Source organism: Amblyraja radiata, chromosome 25 (genome assembly GCF_010909765.2).
Source record: "Amblyraja radiata isolate CabotCenter1 chromosome 25, sAmbRad1.1.pri, whole genome shotgun sequence".
Classification (NCBI taxonomy): domain Eukaryota; kingdom Metazoa; phylum Chordata; class Chondrichthyes; order Rajiformes; family Rajidae; genus Amblyraja; species Amblyraja radiata.
This window is the reverse complement of record NC_045980.1, coordinates 16,525,772-16,546,254: the sequence shown is the minus strand read 5'-3', so window position 1 is coordinate 16,546,254 and position 20,483 is coordinate 16,525,772. Positions and strand designations below refer to the sequence as shown.

General features: G+C 41.1%; 1 protein-coding gene across 4 annotated transcripts in view; it reads right to left on the bottom strand.

Annotated features, from left to right (window-relative positions):
* Positions 1-3,263: 3,263 nt before the first annotated feature.
* The window catches only part of tctn1 (tectonic family member 1), a 27,689-nt gene continuing 10,469 nt past the window's right edge, over positions 3,264-20,483 (bottom strand). For 2 of the 4 annotated variants that reach the window (XM_033043281.1, XM_033043280.1), the window contains exons 7-15: positions 18,732-18,844; positions 17,431-17,457; positions 16,520-16,648; positions 16,229-16,354; positions 15,191-15,276; positions 11,685-11,825; positions 8,429-8,585; positions 7,621-7,746; positions 3,268-4,293 (exon numbers count right to left, since the gene is read on the bottom strand). In XM_033043281.1, coding sequence (XP_032899172.1) covers positions 4,150-4,293; positions 7,621-7,746; positions 8,429-8,585; positions 11,685-11,825; positions 15,191-15,276; positions 16,229-16,354; positions 16,520-16,648; positions 17,431-17,457; positions 18,732-18,844 — 1,049 coding nt within the window. In that variant the 3' untranslated portion in view covers positions 3,268-4,149. Of the gene's footprint in view, positions 4,294-7,620; positions 7,747-8,428; positions 8,586-11,684; positions 11,826-15,190; positions 15,277-16,228; positions 16,355-16,519; positions 16,649-17,430; positions 17,458-18,731; positions 18,845-20,483 lie in introns of all 4 variants that reach the window. The other 2 variants (XM_033043282.1, XM_033043283.1) reach the window with 2 other exon arrangements.

Sequence of the window (20,483 nt, the reverse complement as noted above, 5' to 3'; positions counted from 1 at the left end):
AAACATGGATGTGTGATCGCTACAAAAATGGTATCCCTGTGTCATAAAGATGCATTTCCTTCCTGGGGAATAATCATCACAACATCCACCATCCTCTGGTATTCCATTTGTGACTTTGAAACACTTATCAATTGCAAATTGTCCCTAGACCCAATTGACTATTATTGTGGAGATCAAGAATAGTTTCTATACTTTTTCCACAACATGGCTGTTTCATGGTGCAAAGGAGATATATTTTCAGCTTTCACGAAGGACTTGTCAACTTAAATTCAATTTATGGGTTTTGATATCCAAAACAGTGAAGTATTTTAAAAGTGCAATTTAAAAACCTCAGGATAAACATTTGGAAAATTAGTGCCTTTTGAGGTATGTGAAATCTGCAGTGCCCTCCATAATGTTTGGGACAAAGACCCATCATTCATTTATTTGCCTCTGTACTCCACAATTTGAGATTTGTAATAGAAAAAATCACATGTCGTTAAAGTGCACATTGTCAAATTTTAATAAAGGCCATTTTTATACATTTTAGTTTCACCATGTAGAAATTACAGCAGTGTTTATACATAGTCCCCCCATTTCAGGGCACCATAATGTTTGGGACACATCAATGTCATGTAAATGAAAGTAGTCATGTTTAAGATTTTGTTGCATATCCTTTGCATGCAATGACTGCTTGAAGTCTGCAATTCAGGGACATCACCAGTTGCTGGGTGTCTTCTCTGGTGATGCTCTGCCAGGCCTGTATTGCAGCCATCTTTAGCTTATGCTTGTTTTGGGGGCTAGTCCCCATCAGTTTTCGCTTCAGCATATAAAAGGCATGCTCAATTCGGTTCAGATCGGGTGATTGACTTGACCACTCATGAATTGACCATTTTTTAGCTTTGAAAAAACTCCTTTGTTGCTTTAGCAGTGTGTTTGGGATCATTGTCGTGCTCTGGAATAAACCGCCGGCCAATGAGTTTTGAGACATTTGTTTGAACTTGAGCAGAAAGGATGTGTATTTACACTTCAGAATTCATTATGCTATTACCATCAGCAGTTGTATCATCAATGAAGATAAGTGAGCCAGTACCTTCAGCAGCCATACATGCCCAGGCCATAACACCCCCACCACCATGTTTCACAGATGAAGTGGTATGCTTTGAATCTTGGGCAATTCCTTCTCTTCCATACTTTGCTCTTGCCATCACTCTGATATAAATTAATCTTGAAGTGTAGCCTCTGTATTTCTGTTCATGAAGTCTTCAGCGGGCAGTGGTCATTGACAAATCGACACCTGACTCCTGAAGACTGTTTCTGAACTGTCAGACAGGTGTTTGGGGATTTTTCTTTATTATCGAGAGAATTCTTCTGTCATCAGCTGTGGAGGTCTTCCTTGGCCTGCCAGTCCCTTTGCGATTAGTAAGCACACCAGTGCTCTTTCTTCTTAATGATGTTCCAAACAGTTGATTTTGGTTAGGCTAAGGCTTGGCTGATGTCTCTAACAGTTTTATTGGTGTTTCTCAATCTCATAATGGCTTCTTTGACTTTTACTGGCACAACTTTGGTCCTCAAGTTGATAAACAGCAATGAAAGTTTACAAAGGTGATGGAAAGACTAGGTGCTGCTTCTTCCTGCTTATGGCGTGCACAGCCTAAAGTTGTAGGACAACTTGTTCTATTTGATTGTGCACGCCAGGTTGATTGTGCACGCCAGATGCATTCGTCGAAATAGGGCGGACTACGTGAAAGTTGCAATCTCCCACCCGGACTGCGTGCTGAGAGCTCTCTTATACCTGCATTAAGGAGGCAATTAAACACCTGAGCAATTACAAACACCTGTGGAGCCATGTGTCCCAAACATTATGGTGCTCTGAGATGGGAGGACTATGTATAAACACAGCTGTAGTTTCTACATGGTGAAACCAAAATGTATAAAAATGGCCTTTATTAAAATCTGACAATGTGCACATTAACCACATGTGATTTATTTTTTTCTTTATTTATTTTTTCTCTATTACAAATCTGAAATTGTGGAGTAGAGGCAAATAAAGAAATAATGGGTCTTTGTCCAAAACATTATGGAGGGCATTGTATCTCTGCATGTTCTTGGACCATTGTTTTGAAATCGGGTTGGCTTTTCTCAACATGCTTTGTGGGGGGTGGGGGGTGTCAAGAGAGGATACAGAACTTTGTCCAGTTTAAGGTTCTTTTGTAATTAAAAAGCAACTGCAGATGCTGGTCTATATCAAAGATAGGCACAAAATGCTGGAGTAACTCAGCGGGTCAGGCAGCCTCTCTGGGGATGCTGCCTGACCCGCTGAGTTACTCCAGCATTTTGTGTCCATTTAACGTTTCGCATATTCACCTGGAATTAATACATTTTAATAAATTCCCAAATTGTTGCATGAATGTGTTTTACATTCATTTTATTTAACGGCCAGCCTCTAAATATTGTGGAAATTAGTATAACATTCTTACAATGAAGTACTTTTGATTTACAAAATCTCCCTTCCCTCAGAATGCGAACAAACCTTAAAATCTGCTGGGAAAAGTAAACCGTTGTTTATCCAGTGTTCATGCATGCAGACTTCACGTGCAACATGCAGTTTTGAGAATATTAAACCTTTGTCTCCAATTCGCAAAAGTTCATTTGAACTCGATGACATGCCATGAGGCTTTTCAGAACAGTGAATAAATTGCACTGAATTTAGTTTAAGAAGTATTCCAGCCTAGGCTGCTTGTTTAAAAAACATCTATGCATAGTTTAAGTTTTATTTTTATGAAAACAAGCTGAAATTGTGAATTGTATTTCCAGTGCAATGCAAAATAAGTATGAAAAAACATTTGTAGTTTCTGTTCATAGAAAGGGGAAGTGCAACTGAATTCACTAAGGATTTGGTACTTCATGTGAGGGTAAATAGTCGTTCATTTCATCTATATTTGCTGTATTTTGCATTAACAGGTTTTAGTTTGGATATTTAAAAAAAAATCTTGAGTAGATGTTTTGATAATTTGCATATCACTCTACCGTAATTGGTACATGTGACAATAAAAACCTTTGAAACCTTTAAATAGCAGTGTAAAAAAAATTAAAAGGGCAATGAGATGACATGTAGTTTGGCAATTTATTTAAAGGTTTATGCAGATTTTTTTCTTCTCTTCACAATTCTCGTGCAGTCAGCATTTCCCATTTCCCCACCATTGTCAAATGGCCATGCATATACTGTATATATGCACTTAGTATGTATGAACTATAATAAGTATAAATTAACAGTCTCAATACTCCCTCTGTGGAAACTTTTTTATTTAAAAAAAAGAAAAAGGTATCGGTACCAGCCCAAGTAGAAAAATGTTGTCTCTCGTATTTAAATTAAGTATAAACTGCTAGTGTTGGCAATGAGCAGTGAGTCATTCAGGTGAGAGAAGTAAAAGTTCATATCAAGTTTGTTGCCATTCATCAGAACCAAAAAACATGAGAAAACCAGTTTGTTTTATGCTGTAGAGAAGGGAACAAGCAGATAAAGTAAAGGGAGTGTCTGTGAATGAGTAAATGCCCAGGTTGCTTAGGTGCCACAATATTTTCAGGGCCAACAAGTTCATACATGAATGAGGGTAGAGTATTTAAAATAAGAATATGCTGGAAATATGAGAGGCAGAATTTAGCAATTGCTGAAAACTTGATTTTGTTTTCCTGGCCGCAGTCGCTGATTCATCTGCTGAGTATCACTGGCAATCTTTTTTTCACTCTCCGCCTGTTCCCTTCTCTGCAAGTTAAATCAGGTTTTCTATTTCCTCAGATCTGGTGTAATTGACCAGGCATGTTAACACTCTTCACAGAATGCAGCCTGACCTGAAAGGTTCCAGCATTTTAGGTATTTGATGCTTGTTTTATTTTACATATGTATTTCAGTCTCCTCTAGGATTATAAATTCAGTTGTTATAATCCATAAGTGTAAGTCCATTCGGAAGTTTGTGCATAAGCAGGTATTCATGTACACAATTGGGAAAGCAAATGACTATTGCCAAAAGAATCTGAAGAAATTACAATTCATAGTTTAACATTATTATAAATCAGTACATCTAAATTGCTATACAAAGTAGTTATTGATCAAACAAGTGCAAGATACAGATTATTATAACCAGCCTCACAGAAAGAGTTGAGAGTATTTCATACAAAAGGGAAGAAGAAATCGTAGGGTAATTTAGCATCAAGCATTGGTTTGCTTTTGTATCCAGGTTGGGCAGATGCAGACACATCTGTAAATTTAACTGAGGTAGAGATGTGTAAAGTTGTTGCAGTTTTCGAAGGTTTCTGAAGAAAGAGGGCAAAAAATTAATTGCATTTGAGCAGTGTAAAAATTAAATATGTAAGAGGTTCCTGCAGTATTTGGCAAATGTAATTAAATTGCAAACTAAATTAATAGTTGTTCATTTATCTCTGGTCTTGCCCTACACTTTTCTAAAATAATCATGTTTAGGCAACTGAGAATATTTAAACCAAGAGGCATAAACCTCTAGGTAGACATGACTTCCAAGAACTACCTAGTCCTACATGTGAATAATCTACTGCAACATGCTTATCAGTGCAGGCAAGAAAACCATCCCCGTGGCTACCAGAGGGATTACATTCCATGTTGGGATGATGAGTGTCAACAGCTAATATGATGATCATACTGCTGACACCAAAGAGGATTCTGAAACCACTGCCACTACATTGCTCACACGCTTGGATGAGAAACGACAAGAACACTGGATTGAGACGGTTGAATCGATTGACTTCACCCACTTGAGCCGTAAAGCTTGGCACACAGTCAACCGCCTGACCGGCAGAGCTACATCCAAACCCGGCAAATGCCCAGTGACTGGCAACGCAATCGCATCTCAACTCATCAAAAATGGTCGATTCACAAACTCTTGACTGAGATTTCTCGCGCGAAGTGAGCAAAGAGGTGGCCGAGTCATGGAAAACTGACAGAGTGGATACGGACCTAACAATGGCTTTCACCTTCAAGGAAATGGCTACAGCACTCAAGATGTTGAAAGCAGGAAAGCCCCCCGGATCTGACAGCATACACCCGGAGTTTCTACTACATTCTCAAGACGCTGCTACCAACTAGATCTGACAGTACCTGTTGACCTCCATGGAGAAGTGCAAAATCCCAAAGATCTGGCGTCATGCAACAGTCATCGCACTCCCGAAGCCGAACAAGCCAAAGGATGATCCTAAAAGCTACCGGCCCATCTCGCTCCTCTGCATCCCATACAAACTCCTTGAGAGGCTGATCCACGGGCGTATTAACCCCATCATAGACTCTCAACTGCCCCATGAGCAGGCTGGTTTCCGCCAAGGTCGATCTACTGCGGACCAGGTAACCCAAGACATCGAGGACTGCTTTGAAGCAAATGAGAAGGCAGGAGCTGTTCTTATAGATCTGACAGCTGCCTAAGACACAGTGTGGCACCGGGGACTAACTGCAAAGCTACTTCAGGTGCTGCCAGACAGGCACATGGAGCTGATATCAAACCGCATCTTTGTGCTTAAGACCAGTGATGGACAGCAGAGTGGGCTACGTAGACTGAAGAATGGTGTCCCACAGGGATCTGTCTTGGCTCCGCTGTTTTTCAACGTGTACATCCATGACCTCCCAGAGACCATCACTGGAAAATATGGGTATGCTGATGATCTAGCCATCATGAGACATAGAGTGGAAGACAATCGAAAGCTCCTTGAGTCAAGACATGGGGACTTTGGCACTATAACTACGACAGTGGCGTCGAATGCTGAGCGAAGGCAAAACAGTCAACAGCATTCCATCTAAATAACGAGGAAGCTGAGCGAGAGCTAGCTGTCTTTTTTAACAATAGGTGCTTGGACTTCCAACAAACACCCACATACCTCAGTGTAAACTGGACAGGTCGCTTGCATTTCGTCAACACCTGGCTGGTCTCTGTGACAAGGTCATGGCACGTAGCGGCCTCATCCGACGCCTGGCAGGAACAAGTTGGGTAGCCAGCCCATCAACTCTTCGCACCTCTGCCGGAGCTCTTGTGTATGCTCCAGCTGAGTTCTGCGCACCCGTATGGAGTAGAAGCAGACATACTAGCCTGGTGGACACTAGCTTAAACAGCACCTTGCCAACCATCATTGGGTGCCTTCAACCTACTCCAGTCGAGCAGCTCCCTATACTTGCAGGCATACCGCCTGCAGGGATCTGACGGCAAGCAGCAACTCTGACACTATCTCGTCGTGCCATGGACCCAGATCACCTCCTCCATCAGGCTACCAGCAGAGAGCGGAGGCCACCCCGATAGAAGTCCCTTCACCCCTTTGCTCCACATGGAAAACAACTCCTAGCATCCATCCAGCCAACTGAGACAAAAGCATACTGGATAGCCACCAAGTGCACACAGGAGTGGAAGGCAACCTCATCTCCATACACAGCTACATCTCTTCACCAGATGAAAGCTGTCCAGGGTCTGGCCTCCCCAGAGGAGCATGGGTGAAGCTCAACAGACTTCGTACTGGAGTTGGGCGTTTCAATGCCAGCATGTGGAGATGGGGGCTCCGCCAGAGCCCAGCCTGTGAATGCGGGGCAGAACAACAGACAGCCAACCATGTCATCTCTAGGTGCCCACTCTACCACCCACCAAATGGAGCTCAGGGCCTGGCAGACATTGTCACAGAGACAACAACCTGGCTTCTCAACACCCGGCTTGAGATCTAACTATTCCTTTGGTTTATTTATGTTTCATTCGCAAGAAGAAGCCTCCAGATCACCATGTGGGATCTTGCTAAACAGACAAGTTCTTTATTCTTGATAACACATGGATAATGTCAGACTTGAATTTTATCTTATCAATTTTCTTGTGCAATACTGTGGACTTTATACTTCGAGTAGTCTTACCAAGGCTTTGTAATTGGAGTTATTGTTGCACGTATTCAAATCCTCTTGGAAATAAGGTTATCATTTGACCCTTTAACTGACTGCTGCATCGGCGTGTCACATTTTGGTGATTTGCACTCAAGGACATCGGGTGACTTTGAACATCTGGGCAGCACGGTGGCACAGCTGGTAGAGCTGCTGTCTCATGGTGCCAGAGACCCAGGTTTGATCCTAACCTTGGGTACTGTGTGTGGTGTCTGCACTTCTCCCTGAGATCGCGTGCGTTTCCTCCGGTTTTCTCCCACATGTCAAAGACGCGTGGGTTTGTCGGTTAATTGGCCTCTGTAAATTGCCCCGAGTGGAAGTGGGATAACACAGAACTAATGTGAACAAGTGATCAATGGTCAGTATGGACTCATTGGGCTGAAGGGCTGTTCCCATTCTGTATCACTATACTCTAAAATGAGAAGAACCAGTTTTATTTCTCAATCAAACCAACTCTCAATCCATGCGAGTAGATTAGCTCCAATTCCATATGCTGTAACCTTGTTTATCATTCTCCTGTGTTATCAAAATCCATTGCACTACATTATCTAATGTAGGTACAAGACTAATCCATGACAAACGCCCTATTATTTGTAAGAGTGTTAAATAAAGATGTTCTTTTTACTGCATCAACAAGCAAATTCTAATTTCCAAATGTTATGCTTTTAGTTAATGTTACATTATTTTTTTCAGGAAAATTAATTACCTACCAAAATGCATGTTTCTTCAAATGTTAGTGTGACTTCTACAATTTTAGCTTGTGGGTTTATTAAGGAACCACACTTTGTCCACTTCACCTCCAGCACCAAAGATTCGACAAGTTCACAACCACATCTCTGCAAGTAGATGGTTCTTTTAATTATTTTGTTGATTGGAACATAGCAATGCAATCATGCAAATTATCAGCTTATAAACATAACAAACCTTGTTAGAAAATAGCATGCCAAAACCAAACCAAACAACCTCAACACCAAAAGTAAACAATGACAAGCATGGAGTCTCTTTCTATCAAATTGTAATTATTGATGAGTTTACCAAAATACATTTATTTATATCTCATCTCTAAATCTAATCTTCCTTACCTTTATTTTGCTTTAACTATATCCCACATCCCAAAGACATGTGGCTTTGCAGGTTAATTGGCCTGTGTAAATTGCCCCGTGTGCAGAGTATGGTTAAGATAGTAGGATACCACAGGACTTGTGTGAATGGATGACCAATGGTACAGTAGAGTGTGGACTCAGTGGGCCAAAAGCTGTTTCCGTGCTGTATCTCTAAACTAAACTAGTACCAAGTATGATTGGCCATCTCAAAGATTCTCATTGATACTTACTGCTTTTAGAATGCATATCTAATTAATTATTTTTCATTCTGTATAAGCAGAAACAATTGTGGCCCGTGTGTGATCCTGCTCACCATTGATTTTGTGGCTGATATTAGCAGATGTATATATTTACAACAATGACACTTTCTGTGAAGAATTACATTCAGAACTGATTTCCTTCATCATTCTCATACCTGAATTATTGAAGTAGCATGCTTGATGGTCACCCAGTCTTTGGCATTCTGCACAGGAGTGTTTCCAAATGATGCCACACTTTGAGGGAAGTTTGGTCCTATTAACATATTTTTGATGATTCGCGACCACTGACGGCAATTTGTAATGTTGGTTATGCTTTAAGGATAAATTAAATAAAAACTTCAATTAAGTTATCAAAAAGGCCCCATTTCTTGCACTCCCAGGGGTTGAATGGAAATTTAGCAGTTCTTTTATTTAAATTTACAATGGTACCAAGGACAGCATTTATTCCCTACCCCTAATTATCCTTGCATCTCAACAATATTTCTAAGTTAGAATGGTGCACAGCTTGGAGGGGAACCTGCAGGTGGTGGTGTTCTCGTGCTAAGAGTAGGAAAAGAGCACTAGTTTGGCTCCTTAAAAACTAATCACACTTTATATAGTGCAGCGATCCAATCATTTCTATTGAAATGAGGTGAAGTGGGACATTTGTTGTCCATCTATGACCTGGCACTTGCTGCATACTGACAGACGATGAAATAATGGATTGACATGGTTTATATTCACTGGAATTTAGAAGGATGAGAGGCGATCTTATAGAAACATGTAAAATTCTTAAGGGATTGGACAGGCTAGAGCAGGAAAAATGTTCCTGACGTTGGGGGAGTCCAGAACCAGGGGTCATGGTTTAAGGGGTAGGCCATTTAGGACTCTGATGAGGAAAAACATTTTCACCCAGGAAGTTGTGAATCTGTGGAATTCTCTGCCACAGAAGGTAGGAGGCCAATTCACTGAATGTTTTCAAGGGAGAGTTAGGTATACTGTAGTTCTTAGGGCTAACAGAATCAAGGGATATGGGGAGAAAGCAGGAACAAGGTACTTATTTTGGATGATCAGCCAAAGAAATAAGAAACATAGAAAATAGGTGCACGAGTATGCAATTCGGCCCTTTGAGCATTCAGTTTATTTTATTCCTTTACCTCTCCTCTTTAGACCCTCCTCTTTCACATCACTGTCCCTTACCTATTAACTATTTTTGCTCCTTGTCATAGTCATAGAGTGATAGTGTGGAAACGGGCCCTTCGGCCCAACTTGCCCACATCGGCCAACATGTCCCAGTTACATTAGTCTCACCTGTCTGCGTTTGGTCCATATCCCTCCAAACCTGTCCTATCCATGTACCTGTCTAACTGTTTCTTAAACTTTGGGATAATCTCTGCCTCAACTACCTCCTCTGGCAGCTTGTTCCATATACCCATCACCCTTTATCCTTGGGTGGGTGATGGGTATATGGAACAAGCTGCTAAAAAGTTACCCCTCGGATTCCTATTATTGATAAATCTTTTCCCATTCACCATGAACCTATGTCCTTTAGTCAAGTGCATCTACCCGATCTATTCCTCTCATGATTTTATACACCTCAATAAGATCACTCCTCATCCTCCTGCGCTTCAAGGAATAGAGACCCAGCCTACTCAACCTCTCCCGAAAGCTCACACCCTCTAGTCCTGGCAACATCCTCGTAAATCTTTTCTGAACCCTTACAAGCTTGACAATATCTTTCCTATAACATGGTGCCAAGAACTGAACACAATATTCTAAATACGGTATCACCAACGTCCTATACAACTGCAACATGACCTCCCAACCTCTATACTCAATACTCTGACTGAAGAAGGCCAATGTGCCAAAAGCCTTTTTGACCACCTTATCTACCTACGATGACCTTCAAGGAACCATGCACCTGAACTCCGAGATCCCTTTACTCTACACTCCCCAGAGGCCTACCATTTACTGTGTAGATCCTGCCCTTGTTAGACGTCCCAAAATGCAACACCTCACACTTCTTTGTATTAAATTTCATTCCTCAGCCCACCTGGCGAATCGATCCAGATCCTGCTGCAATCTTTCACAACCATCTTCACTATCTGCCAATATGTAACAATCAGACAAAATGCCAGATAGCTTTCTAAAATGTACAGAGAAATAAATATCACAGGGCAATAAGCAGATACATTACTTATGAAGCCTATTATAGATGGTAAGTAGCACTGGAAGCAGTTAGGAACACTGGAGTATAAATCAAGACAAGTTAATATGGAACGTACAGCAGTGTGCTCTAGATTTCTACTTAAATAAAATTTGCACAAGCAGAACAGTTAATATCTGCTATAACTATAGCAACGCCAGACGGATGGATTTTCATCTATCTGGCCCATTGATGGAGGAAAGCAATTCAATCTCTTGATGGGAAGGCTGATCTTTAAGTTACTGATAAAGCTAACATTTTACACTACACTAGTTCAATATTTAGTCAGCTTATCTCCACCTACCTCTGGTAAATGTGAGCAGAGGAAGGAAATGAGGGGAGGCAAGCTCAATTAAACGTTACAAATGATATCGTACCTTTTCTCTCTGTTAACAAGCCTCTCCTGCACTGATATAATCAGTATTGATTTTGGTAGGATTTTAGGATATCACCCATTTGAAGCAAGATTCCTAGTGTAAATGGAACCCTCCTGTGACAAGAGATAGCGGGCAAAGTTGCTGCAACAAAGTCGAAGAAGCAGTGCTCAGTTGATTTGCAAGAATTGTGAGATTTATAGCACTCTCAAGTCTTGATGGACTGGAACCTTTGTGTGTTCTTGAAACCATATTGGAAGACGTGTTGCTTTTTGACCTTCGTGTGTAAATTGGGAATGTAGGTATCTCAGGACTATTGTCATCTCCGATAGGGCAGTCTGTACGTTGTCATAAAAGGAGCAAGCTGGAAAGAAATGGCGCAGGAAGCTGTTCCACACCTCCCCCTATTTCCTTCCTCTGCTGACATTTACCGAAGCTAGATATATCCCTGATGTAGACAGAGAAGAAAAATGTACCTTCAATGGTTCGTTATTGTCACATATGCGCAGCAGTGAAATTCTTTTGCACAATCCACACATGCAGTCGCCATATTTTGGCGCTGTTTCCAAGGAAAAATAAAATGTTCAAAGTCCATTCCACATGTCCACCACTAACTTGGTGCTATAGACCTACACAAGAAAAGTTGTGATTTGCTTGATATAGCTTGATGTATTCATCCATCTGATGTTGCTATAGTCTCCAATATTAAGTGTTCAACTGCATTAATTTACCCAATGGAAATTATAATGCTAGTTTAAAAATTATAATTCTACTGGTCCATGACATTTCATTGAAATATTGCCAGGATTGAGGCCTAGTCTAAGAAAGTACAAAAGATTTGGCAATAGTTACCTCATGAGGCAGCCAGAGATTAAATTGTATCCAAACAATACTGGTGTCCGAAGCCCTTCCATTTGAAGACAATCCTGGTGGCTTGAACTTTTCATGACTGTCAGCTGACCAAATCTGTCTTTGGTCTGAATTATACCAATAGTGGAAATAATCAGTTAAGCAAAATTTTCTGGATAAAATCATGAAGAATGCATTTCTGCAACCAATAACATTTTTTATCCTTCTCAATGAATAAAACTCACTTTTTTTGGGTCAAAGATTCCAGCTTTGCAATGTTCAGTTATACGCTGATGTAGATTAGTTTGTAAACCATGCTTATTATATCACCTAGCATAGTTGGTTGAGCTGTTGCCTTATAGCATCAGTGACCCAATACTGACCTTGGGTGCTGTCTGTGCGGAGTTTGCATGTTCATTCTGTGACCATGTGGGCTTCCCTCCAGGTGCTCCAATTTCCTCCCACATCCCAAAAACGTGCAGGTTTGTATTTTAATTGGTTTCTGTAAATTGCCTGCAGGCGCGCATGAAGTGGCTGTGAAAGTGGGATCGCGTACAACTAGTGCGAATGGGTGATTGATGGTTGGCGTGGACTTGGTGGGCTGAAAGGCCTGTTTCCATGCTGTATCTTTAAACTAAAACTAAACCTCAGACAGTTAGAATTTGCCATAATATTTCCTCCATGATGACTTCAATACAGGTCCCCTCCGGGGTCTGCGCTCAGTTTCTTGCTGGACATCATGGCCAAGTACAATGCCATCTCAATCTTTATGTTCACCAATGATACCAATGTTTTTGGTCAGATCAACAACAATGATGGGATGAAGTACAGGAAAGAGATCGAGAACCTTGTATCATGGTGTCAGGACAGCTTAGCCCTTTAATATCAGTAAGATGAAAGAGTGATTGGGAGGTTGGGGAGGGGGAAGAACACACTCCTGTTCTCATCAACAAAGCTACTGTAATGATGGTTGACAGCTACAAATTCCTAGGTATCCATATCACCAGCAACCTAACCTGGTCCCTGTGATCAAGCAGTGATCAAGAAAGCACATCAGTATATTTACTTTCTTAAGTTTCTGAGAAGATTCAGCATATCCATGAGGATTTTCGTGCATTTTTACAAATGTGCTACAGAAATATTCTGATGGATCCAAGGTAGACAAAAATGCTGGAGAAATTCAGCAGCATCTAGGGAGCAAAGGAATAGGTGACGTTTTGGGTCGAGACCCTTCTTCAGACTGATGTGGAGGTGGGGGGTGCGGGCAGAAGAGGGGGAGACAGTAGGCTGTGGGAGAGCTGGGAAGGGGAGGGGAAGGAGGGAGAAAGCAAGGACTACTTGAAATTGGAGAAGTCAATGTTCATACCGCTGGGGTGTAAACTGCCCAAGCGATATATTAGGTGCTGCTCCTCCAATTTGCGGTGGGACTCACTCTGGCCATGGAGGAGGCCCAGGACAGAAAGGTCGGATTCGGAATGGGTGAGGGAGTTGAAGTGCTGGGCCACCAGGAGATCAGGTTGATTAGTGCGAACCGAGCAGAGGTGTTGGGCGAAGCGATTGCCAAGCCTACGCTTGGTCTCACCGATGTAGAAGAGCTGACACCTAGAGCAGCGGATGCAATAGATGAGGTTGGAGGTTGTGCAGGTGAACCTCTGCCTCACCTGGAAAGACTGCTTGGGTCCTTGGATGGAGTCAAGGGGGGAGGTAAAGCGACAAGTGTAGCATTTCCTGCAGTTGCAAGGGAAAGTACCAGGGGAGGGGGTGGTTTGGGTGGGAAGGGACGAATTGACCAGGGTATTACGGAGGGAGCGGTCTATGTGGAAAGCCGAAAGGGGAGGAGATGGGAAGATGTGGCCAGTGGTGGGATCCCGTTAGAGGTGGCGAAAATGTCGGAGGATTATTTGTTGTATGTGACGGCTGGTGGGGTGGAAGGTGAGGACAAGGGGGACTCTGTTTTTGTTACGAGTGGGGGGGATGGGGATTGAGAACGGAGCTCTGGGACATAGGAGACACTGGTGAGAGCCTCATCTATTGTTGAAGAGGGGAACCCCGTTCCCTAAAGAATGAGGACATCTCAGATGCCCTGGTTTGGAACACCTCATCCTGGGTGCAGATGCGACGTAGATGGAGGAATTGGGAGTAGGGGATAGACTCCTTACAGGAAGCAGGGTGGGAAGAAGGTACACAAAAATGCTGGAGACTCAGCGGGTGCAGCAGCATCTATGGAGCGAAGGAAATTGGCGACGTTTCAGGCCGAAACCCTTCTTCAGATTGATGGGGGATGGGGGGGAGAAGGAAGGAAAAAGTGAGGAGGAGGCGCCCGAGGGCGGGGGGGATGGGAGAAGACAGCTCGAGGGTTAAGGAAGGGGAGGAGACAGCAAGGGCTAGCAAAACTGGGAGAATTCAACGTTCATGCCATACGGACGCAAGCAACCCAGGACAATATGAGGTGCTGTTCCTCCAATTTCCGGTGTTGCTCACTCTGGCAATGGAGGAGACCCAGGACAGAGAGGTCGGATTGGGAATGTGAGGGGGAGTTGAAGTGCTGAGCCACCGGGAGTTCAGGTAGGTTATTGCGGACTGAGCGGAGGTGTTCGGCGAAACGATCGCCCAACCTCCGCATAGTCTCCCCGATGTAAATCAGCTGACATCTAGAGCAGCGGATGCAGTAGATGAGGTTGGAGGAGATACAGGTGAACCTTTGTCGCACCTGGAACGACTGCTTGGGTCCTTGAATGGAGTCGAGGGGGGAGGTGAAGGGACAGGTGTTGCATTTCTTGCGGTTGCAACGGAAAGTGCCCGGGGAGGGGGTGGTACGGGAGGGAAGGGAAGAATTGACAAGGGAGTTGCGGAGGGAGCGGTCTTTGCGGAAGGCAGACATAGGGGGAGATGGGAAGATGTGGCGAGTGGTGGGGTCACGTTGGAGGTGGCGGAAATGGCGGAGGATTATTTGTTGGGAAGAAGTGTAGTCCAGATAGCTATGGGAGTCAGTGGGTTTGTAGTAGATGTCGGTCAGATGTCTGTTATGATATATATCAGTAATCTGATGGATCCATGTCAGTCTGCTCTTTCTTGACCGCCAGAACCTGCAGAGGTGAACATAGTCCAGGCCTTTGTGGCGCAGGTCTTTGCAGTCCAGACCATCAAGGATGCTAGCCACCCTGGCAATTCCCTTTTCTCCCTTCTACTTTCTGGGAGAAGATACAGGAGCTTGAAGGTTGAGACTGTCCAGAACAATTTCTTCCCCCAGTCCCAGAGATGCTGCCATATACTCTACCTCATTCAGTTACTCCATTATTATACTTTAATATCTTTTTGCACTAGTTTGGATTGTGCTGCAAATTTGAACCATTCTGCTGTTTGCACTCATCGTTGTGTTTATCATTACTTATGTATACTGTTTACTTTTTGGGCTTCAGGTGAACAAGGAATTTATTTGCACCCATGTGACAATAAACTAATCTGATCTGATTTATTCTATAAACTGAAAAGTAGTGTGGGAAGGATATGTGGCATTTGGTCCAAATCCAGCCACAAGAGGGAGTCCAACCACATAGCCTGGATTTCCGCTGAGAGGAACTCCTACGCTGTTGTTCTGCAATTGAAAGGGACATTTATGAATAGACCAAAAAATGGAACTCCTTAAAAGCCAACATTATTAATTCTAGCAATATTGAAAATGACAAAAAATGCATTTAGTTGGATGTTGATCTATTAAAAGGATCAATACGTACAAATTCAAAAAATGTCAGTCAATTAAAATGTTCTTTCAATGGGGATTTTAAGGTGACAAATATATTAAGGGAGCTCCAAGTGAAACTAAATTCAATATTAAGCCCTCCAAAACCCTCTGTATCTGGTGTAATAATTAGATATTTCATAGGCATCTCTAGGGAAGTGATAAAGGAAAAATAGCGTATCTCTTGCGGTTGCATCAGAATCATCAGAGAAAAGGAGTGGTTGATGGAAACACAGGAGAAAGACCAGAGAGTTGCAAAGAGAACCGTGCATTTGGAATCCTGAATGCAGAGGGCGGGGACAATAAATATGATGGTGGGACCTTGATGAAAGTGGCAGATATTGTGAAGAATGTGGAGGCTGAATTCTGGAAAATGAGGATCACAGCCCTGCAGTTATTTTCTTTCTGATATCCATCAATTTCTCTCTTCAAAGCCACAATTAAATACGCTTGCACCACCCTTTCAGGCAGTGAAATCCTGATCATGACTACTTGTAGGTGTAAACAATGTTTGTCCTATCACCTGGGTTTTAAAACATTGCATGATCATCATTTTCCATATGTTAAACAGTAAGCTTCCCCGAAAAAGTATGAAGAACTTAAAATGAGAGAGAAAAAATAGAAAATATTAACTAGGTCCAACTAAACAATACACATTTAGAGAATAATCTTTTTGTTGCAATGGTCTTTAATTTTAAATAATAGCGCTGCGAGGACATACTCTGAAAATATATAATTTACTAGTGGTCAACATTGAGCCAGCTCAGTTTGTTTTCCAAATATTTAAATAATTTGGAAGTTACCATACCTGAATGAAACTAATCTGGAAGAGCTGTTGTACTGGTCCCATGCTGCTGTCAATAGCTCCAAGAACAAAAGCAGCAGTTGCATTTATAATATTCCCTTTATTGTTATACTCAATTACATATTTTACCTACCATAAAAATAAAGAACAAGGCATGATTGAAATCATACAGAATTTCTTGCATGAAAATCAATATGTATAAACTATGTATTACATTTTACAGAAGCTAGATGCGATGAATAAAACAAAATTGGTGACACTTTTTCATTAGAAAACACATAACTCACAACTTACCTCTAGCACAATATTTCTGCAAACATTAACAACTTGGTTAGGAGTCCAATTATTAACATCAAAGTCTTTCAGGCGTATTAATGTTCTTTTCTGAGATCTTAAAATAATAGAGGTAAGAAGGACTGGGATCTGGAAAGATGCCAAAATTAATTATTAAGTGTATATATCTAACCTCAGTATATAATTGAAATGGGTTTTTTTAAAGTCAAGTTATACTTTTAACATTGTAAACTCATTGCCAATACATTTAGATTAAAACATAACAAAGTCTTTGACACTGTAAGACACAAATCTAAAATCCAGTTAGCTCTTTAATATGTGATTTTTTTTAATGTACTTATTCATTTTTTAAGAAGCCTTCTTAAAATTGAATGATCTTTCATATTATGTATGTGGTAATTGCATTTCCTATTGTATGGAATAGCACAATTCATAACATTTTAAATTTTCATTAGAAACAATATTCAATAACGCATTGTTAAATATAGATTATACATCTACTTTCTTAAATCAAACTTTGGCAAACTGCAGTCCTGGTTGTAAATCACTGAATAAACATTCTAGCAAAATACAAATTATAATGGTGGCATTCTTGCATATTCCAATGCTGTGATCTCATTGCAGCAGCAAGAAATTACAAATATTGCTGCCAAGGATTAATTAAAAAAAATCTAAATAAACATGCTTATTGAGCTGGTAAATTATCTAAGTACAATACATTTTTTTTAAACTATGTAAGGATTGTTTATTAAATTCAATGCATATTGGCAATTATAGCTTTTGCCAGCTGGTTGATTATCCTTTTGAACAGATAATGAAAAAATAATGAGTTGCAATGTATTCCTTTATGCTGTTCACACTTACAAAATGTAAGTACATAAACTAGTAAGATTTAAAAAGTATATACTTACTCCACTATTCCAGTCTGCATTCGGACTCTGAAAAAATATATTGTGTTTCCATATTTTAGTTTGTTGGTTCAAAAGATCATTTCACGAAGTTTCAGTAGGAAATATATTTCTATCAGAAGCTGTAAATCTATTCAACTTAGAAACTGTCTACATATATGGACACATTACATGAAACCTCGTATCTAAATGTTTACATTCAGAGAAGAAGACACATGAAACTGCAGATGTTGTAATTTGAGCAAAACACAAAGTGCTAGAGGATCTCAGCAGCCTGACCCAGCACGTTGTGAGACTGTGATTCATGGCCATTGCATTTGCCTGTTGAATTACCTTTAATTAAGAAAATAATATTTACTGCAATGGTTATTGGTTTTAAATGACTGAATGGCAGACACATTTCAAATCTGTTAGAATGCCTCAAGATCTCCATAGTTAGCACAGTCTGGCCCAGCTTTACCTTCTATCGTGGTTGGGGGCAACACCGGATGCCACTCCTGCGATTTACAAGTAACTATTTGGACCTGAAGGACGCGAAGGAGCTAGCATTCTAGGCGCTCCACATCCAGCCCACGTATGTACAGGCATTTGAGGACTAAGAGCAGAGATTGTAGGTAGTTGGTCTGACCTAGCAACATCTAGGCCAATATTTAGTAGCTACCAAATTCTTCATTAATATTAATTAGTAATTGTATTTTAACAATTCACATTCACTCATAAAATTTTGTACACACCACAATATTTATATTAAAAAATGGTGCAAAGTGCAGGAAAAAGTCAGCGGGTCAAGCAGAATTTCTGGAAAAAAAGGATAGGCGACGTTTCAGATTTCTTCGGTTTGAAGACAGGTTCCCAACAAGAAACATCACCCATCCATGTTCTGCAGGGATGCTGCCTGAACCGTTGAGTTACTCCAGCACTGTGGGGGGGGTTATAAATTTATATTTATCAGTTGACCATTGAAAGTACAAAACAGTTTACTCAATTGTGCTCTAGGAGGCTATTCTGAATTCATAACCCAAAAAAATGCATTTCAGTGGGTTAGGCAGCATCTATGGAGAGAATGGGCAGACAACAGCTTCGTCTGTAGAAGGGACCAGAACCGCAACGCACCAGCACTTTTTTTGTTGTTGTTGTAAACCAGCATCTGCAGTTCCTTGTATCTAAATCTCAGTCTCACAGACATTCAACCAATCGAACAGTTCCACGTAGGAATGTCAGCAAAAATCAGCGACAACCATAATTTGGTACATTTCATTTTAGGACTACCAATCAAAACAAAACATCAAACTATGGAAACTTACTGGTAAAATCTTAAAATTGAGGTAGTTTTTTATGTTTAATGCTGGAAGACTTGTGCAATTTGTTGGTTTGTGAATCCTTCTACTGCAATGTGTTGTTTGATCTATCAAAAAAGCTGTGATTCAAAGAAATAAGAGTAAAAAATCACTAAATGAAATGCTTCATACATTCAGGTTAGTGCAGTTATTTTTAGTTACTATCCACATCTAGGATGTGGGAAACCAGCATCTCATAGTGGGAAACCAATCTCTCACTGACAAACTCAATATTGCAATACATAGAAAGGCATGAAATTACTCTGCTTATGTTATTGCCTTACAACGGATTCGACCCCGACTACGGGTGCTTGTCAGTATGGAGTTTGTACCATCTCCCTGTGACCTACATGGGCTTTCTGCGAGATCTTCGATTTCCTCTCACTCTCCAAAGATGTATAGGTTGGTAGGTTAATTGGCTTGGTGTAAAGGTAAAAGCCCAGCCAAATTTGCCTATTTATTTTTTGCAACCTGAAACATGCCTGAGCAATAATCTCACATCAAACTGACCAAAACATCAAGCATTGAAGTGACAGAGAAAACCCAAACTCTACACAGGTAGCACCCAAGTTCAAGAACCTGGGTCACTAGAGCTGAGGCAGCAGCTCTACCAGCTACACCACCATGCCACCTTTATTTCTAATGTAATCATAATATCAATTGAATTTCATTATCGTGTTTTGGTCATTCATTGCTGCTTCCTACAGTCCCCAGAACCTCAGGGTTTATATATAAAATGTTGCCAAAAATATATTTTCCATTCCAGTACTATTCTTAACTTCCATTGTTTTCCATGAGTCAATCATTTTTCTCTTTGAGTTTGCATTTCCTCAATGGAATGTATATTTACTTAGTATTTTGAAATATTTATTTAAATGGTCTCCATTGTCGAACTTCCTAATCAACCTTAGACATTGCAGTCCTCATACCTTCAAAAATATCTTGAGGTAAACTAGTCAATTTAAAATTGCAAGTCAAATAAAAGTGCACAATATCTGGGTCCAGTGTTCTGTTGTCACACCAATGCCATATTGCAGCTCCAAACCATCATTTGCCAATTGGTTTTGGTGCCGTCTATATGAACCTCAAAGCCCCCATCATCATTGTACTACCTTTGATAGATGTTTTTCTTATTTATTGATTTCCATTGTTATTTATCGATTTAAATTTTAAAGATTTTGCATTGTTCATTCATGGATCCCTGGGGAATATTTTTCACTATTCTCTGTGGTCTGCTTTTAAGTCAATTTCCTTCCCATGCTGCTACCGGCTGTTAATTCATGGTTCAAATTTGTTAATAGCCTTTTATGAAATACTAGACCAAGTGCAGACCCGTTGGGTCTGCTCCCCCAACGCAGCCGTTGCCTACCCATAGCCCCCACGGGAGACGTGGTCCTCCAACTCAAGCGGCTCAGGAATCAGCAGTGCGGCTATTTTTAAATGGCGTCTTTGAGGCGAGATGCGGGCGCCAGCAGCCGTTATGGTCGCTGGCCAGCAGGAGGCGACAAAATGAGTGGGGGGGGAAGAAGGATTTTATTAAAAATGTGTAGATAAACACGACGAAATTTAATGAGGAGTGGATACTTGGAATGAAAAGTGAAATCTCTACCGAAATGGAAAAAAAGTCGGCGTCTCTGGGTCTGACGTTGGCGTAGCAACGAATCAAAGGCTGGCACCCACAGGCTGGCAACCACAAGTCAGGCAGAAACCCAGCAGCCA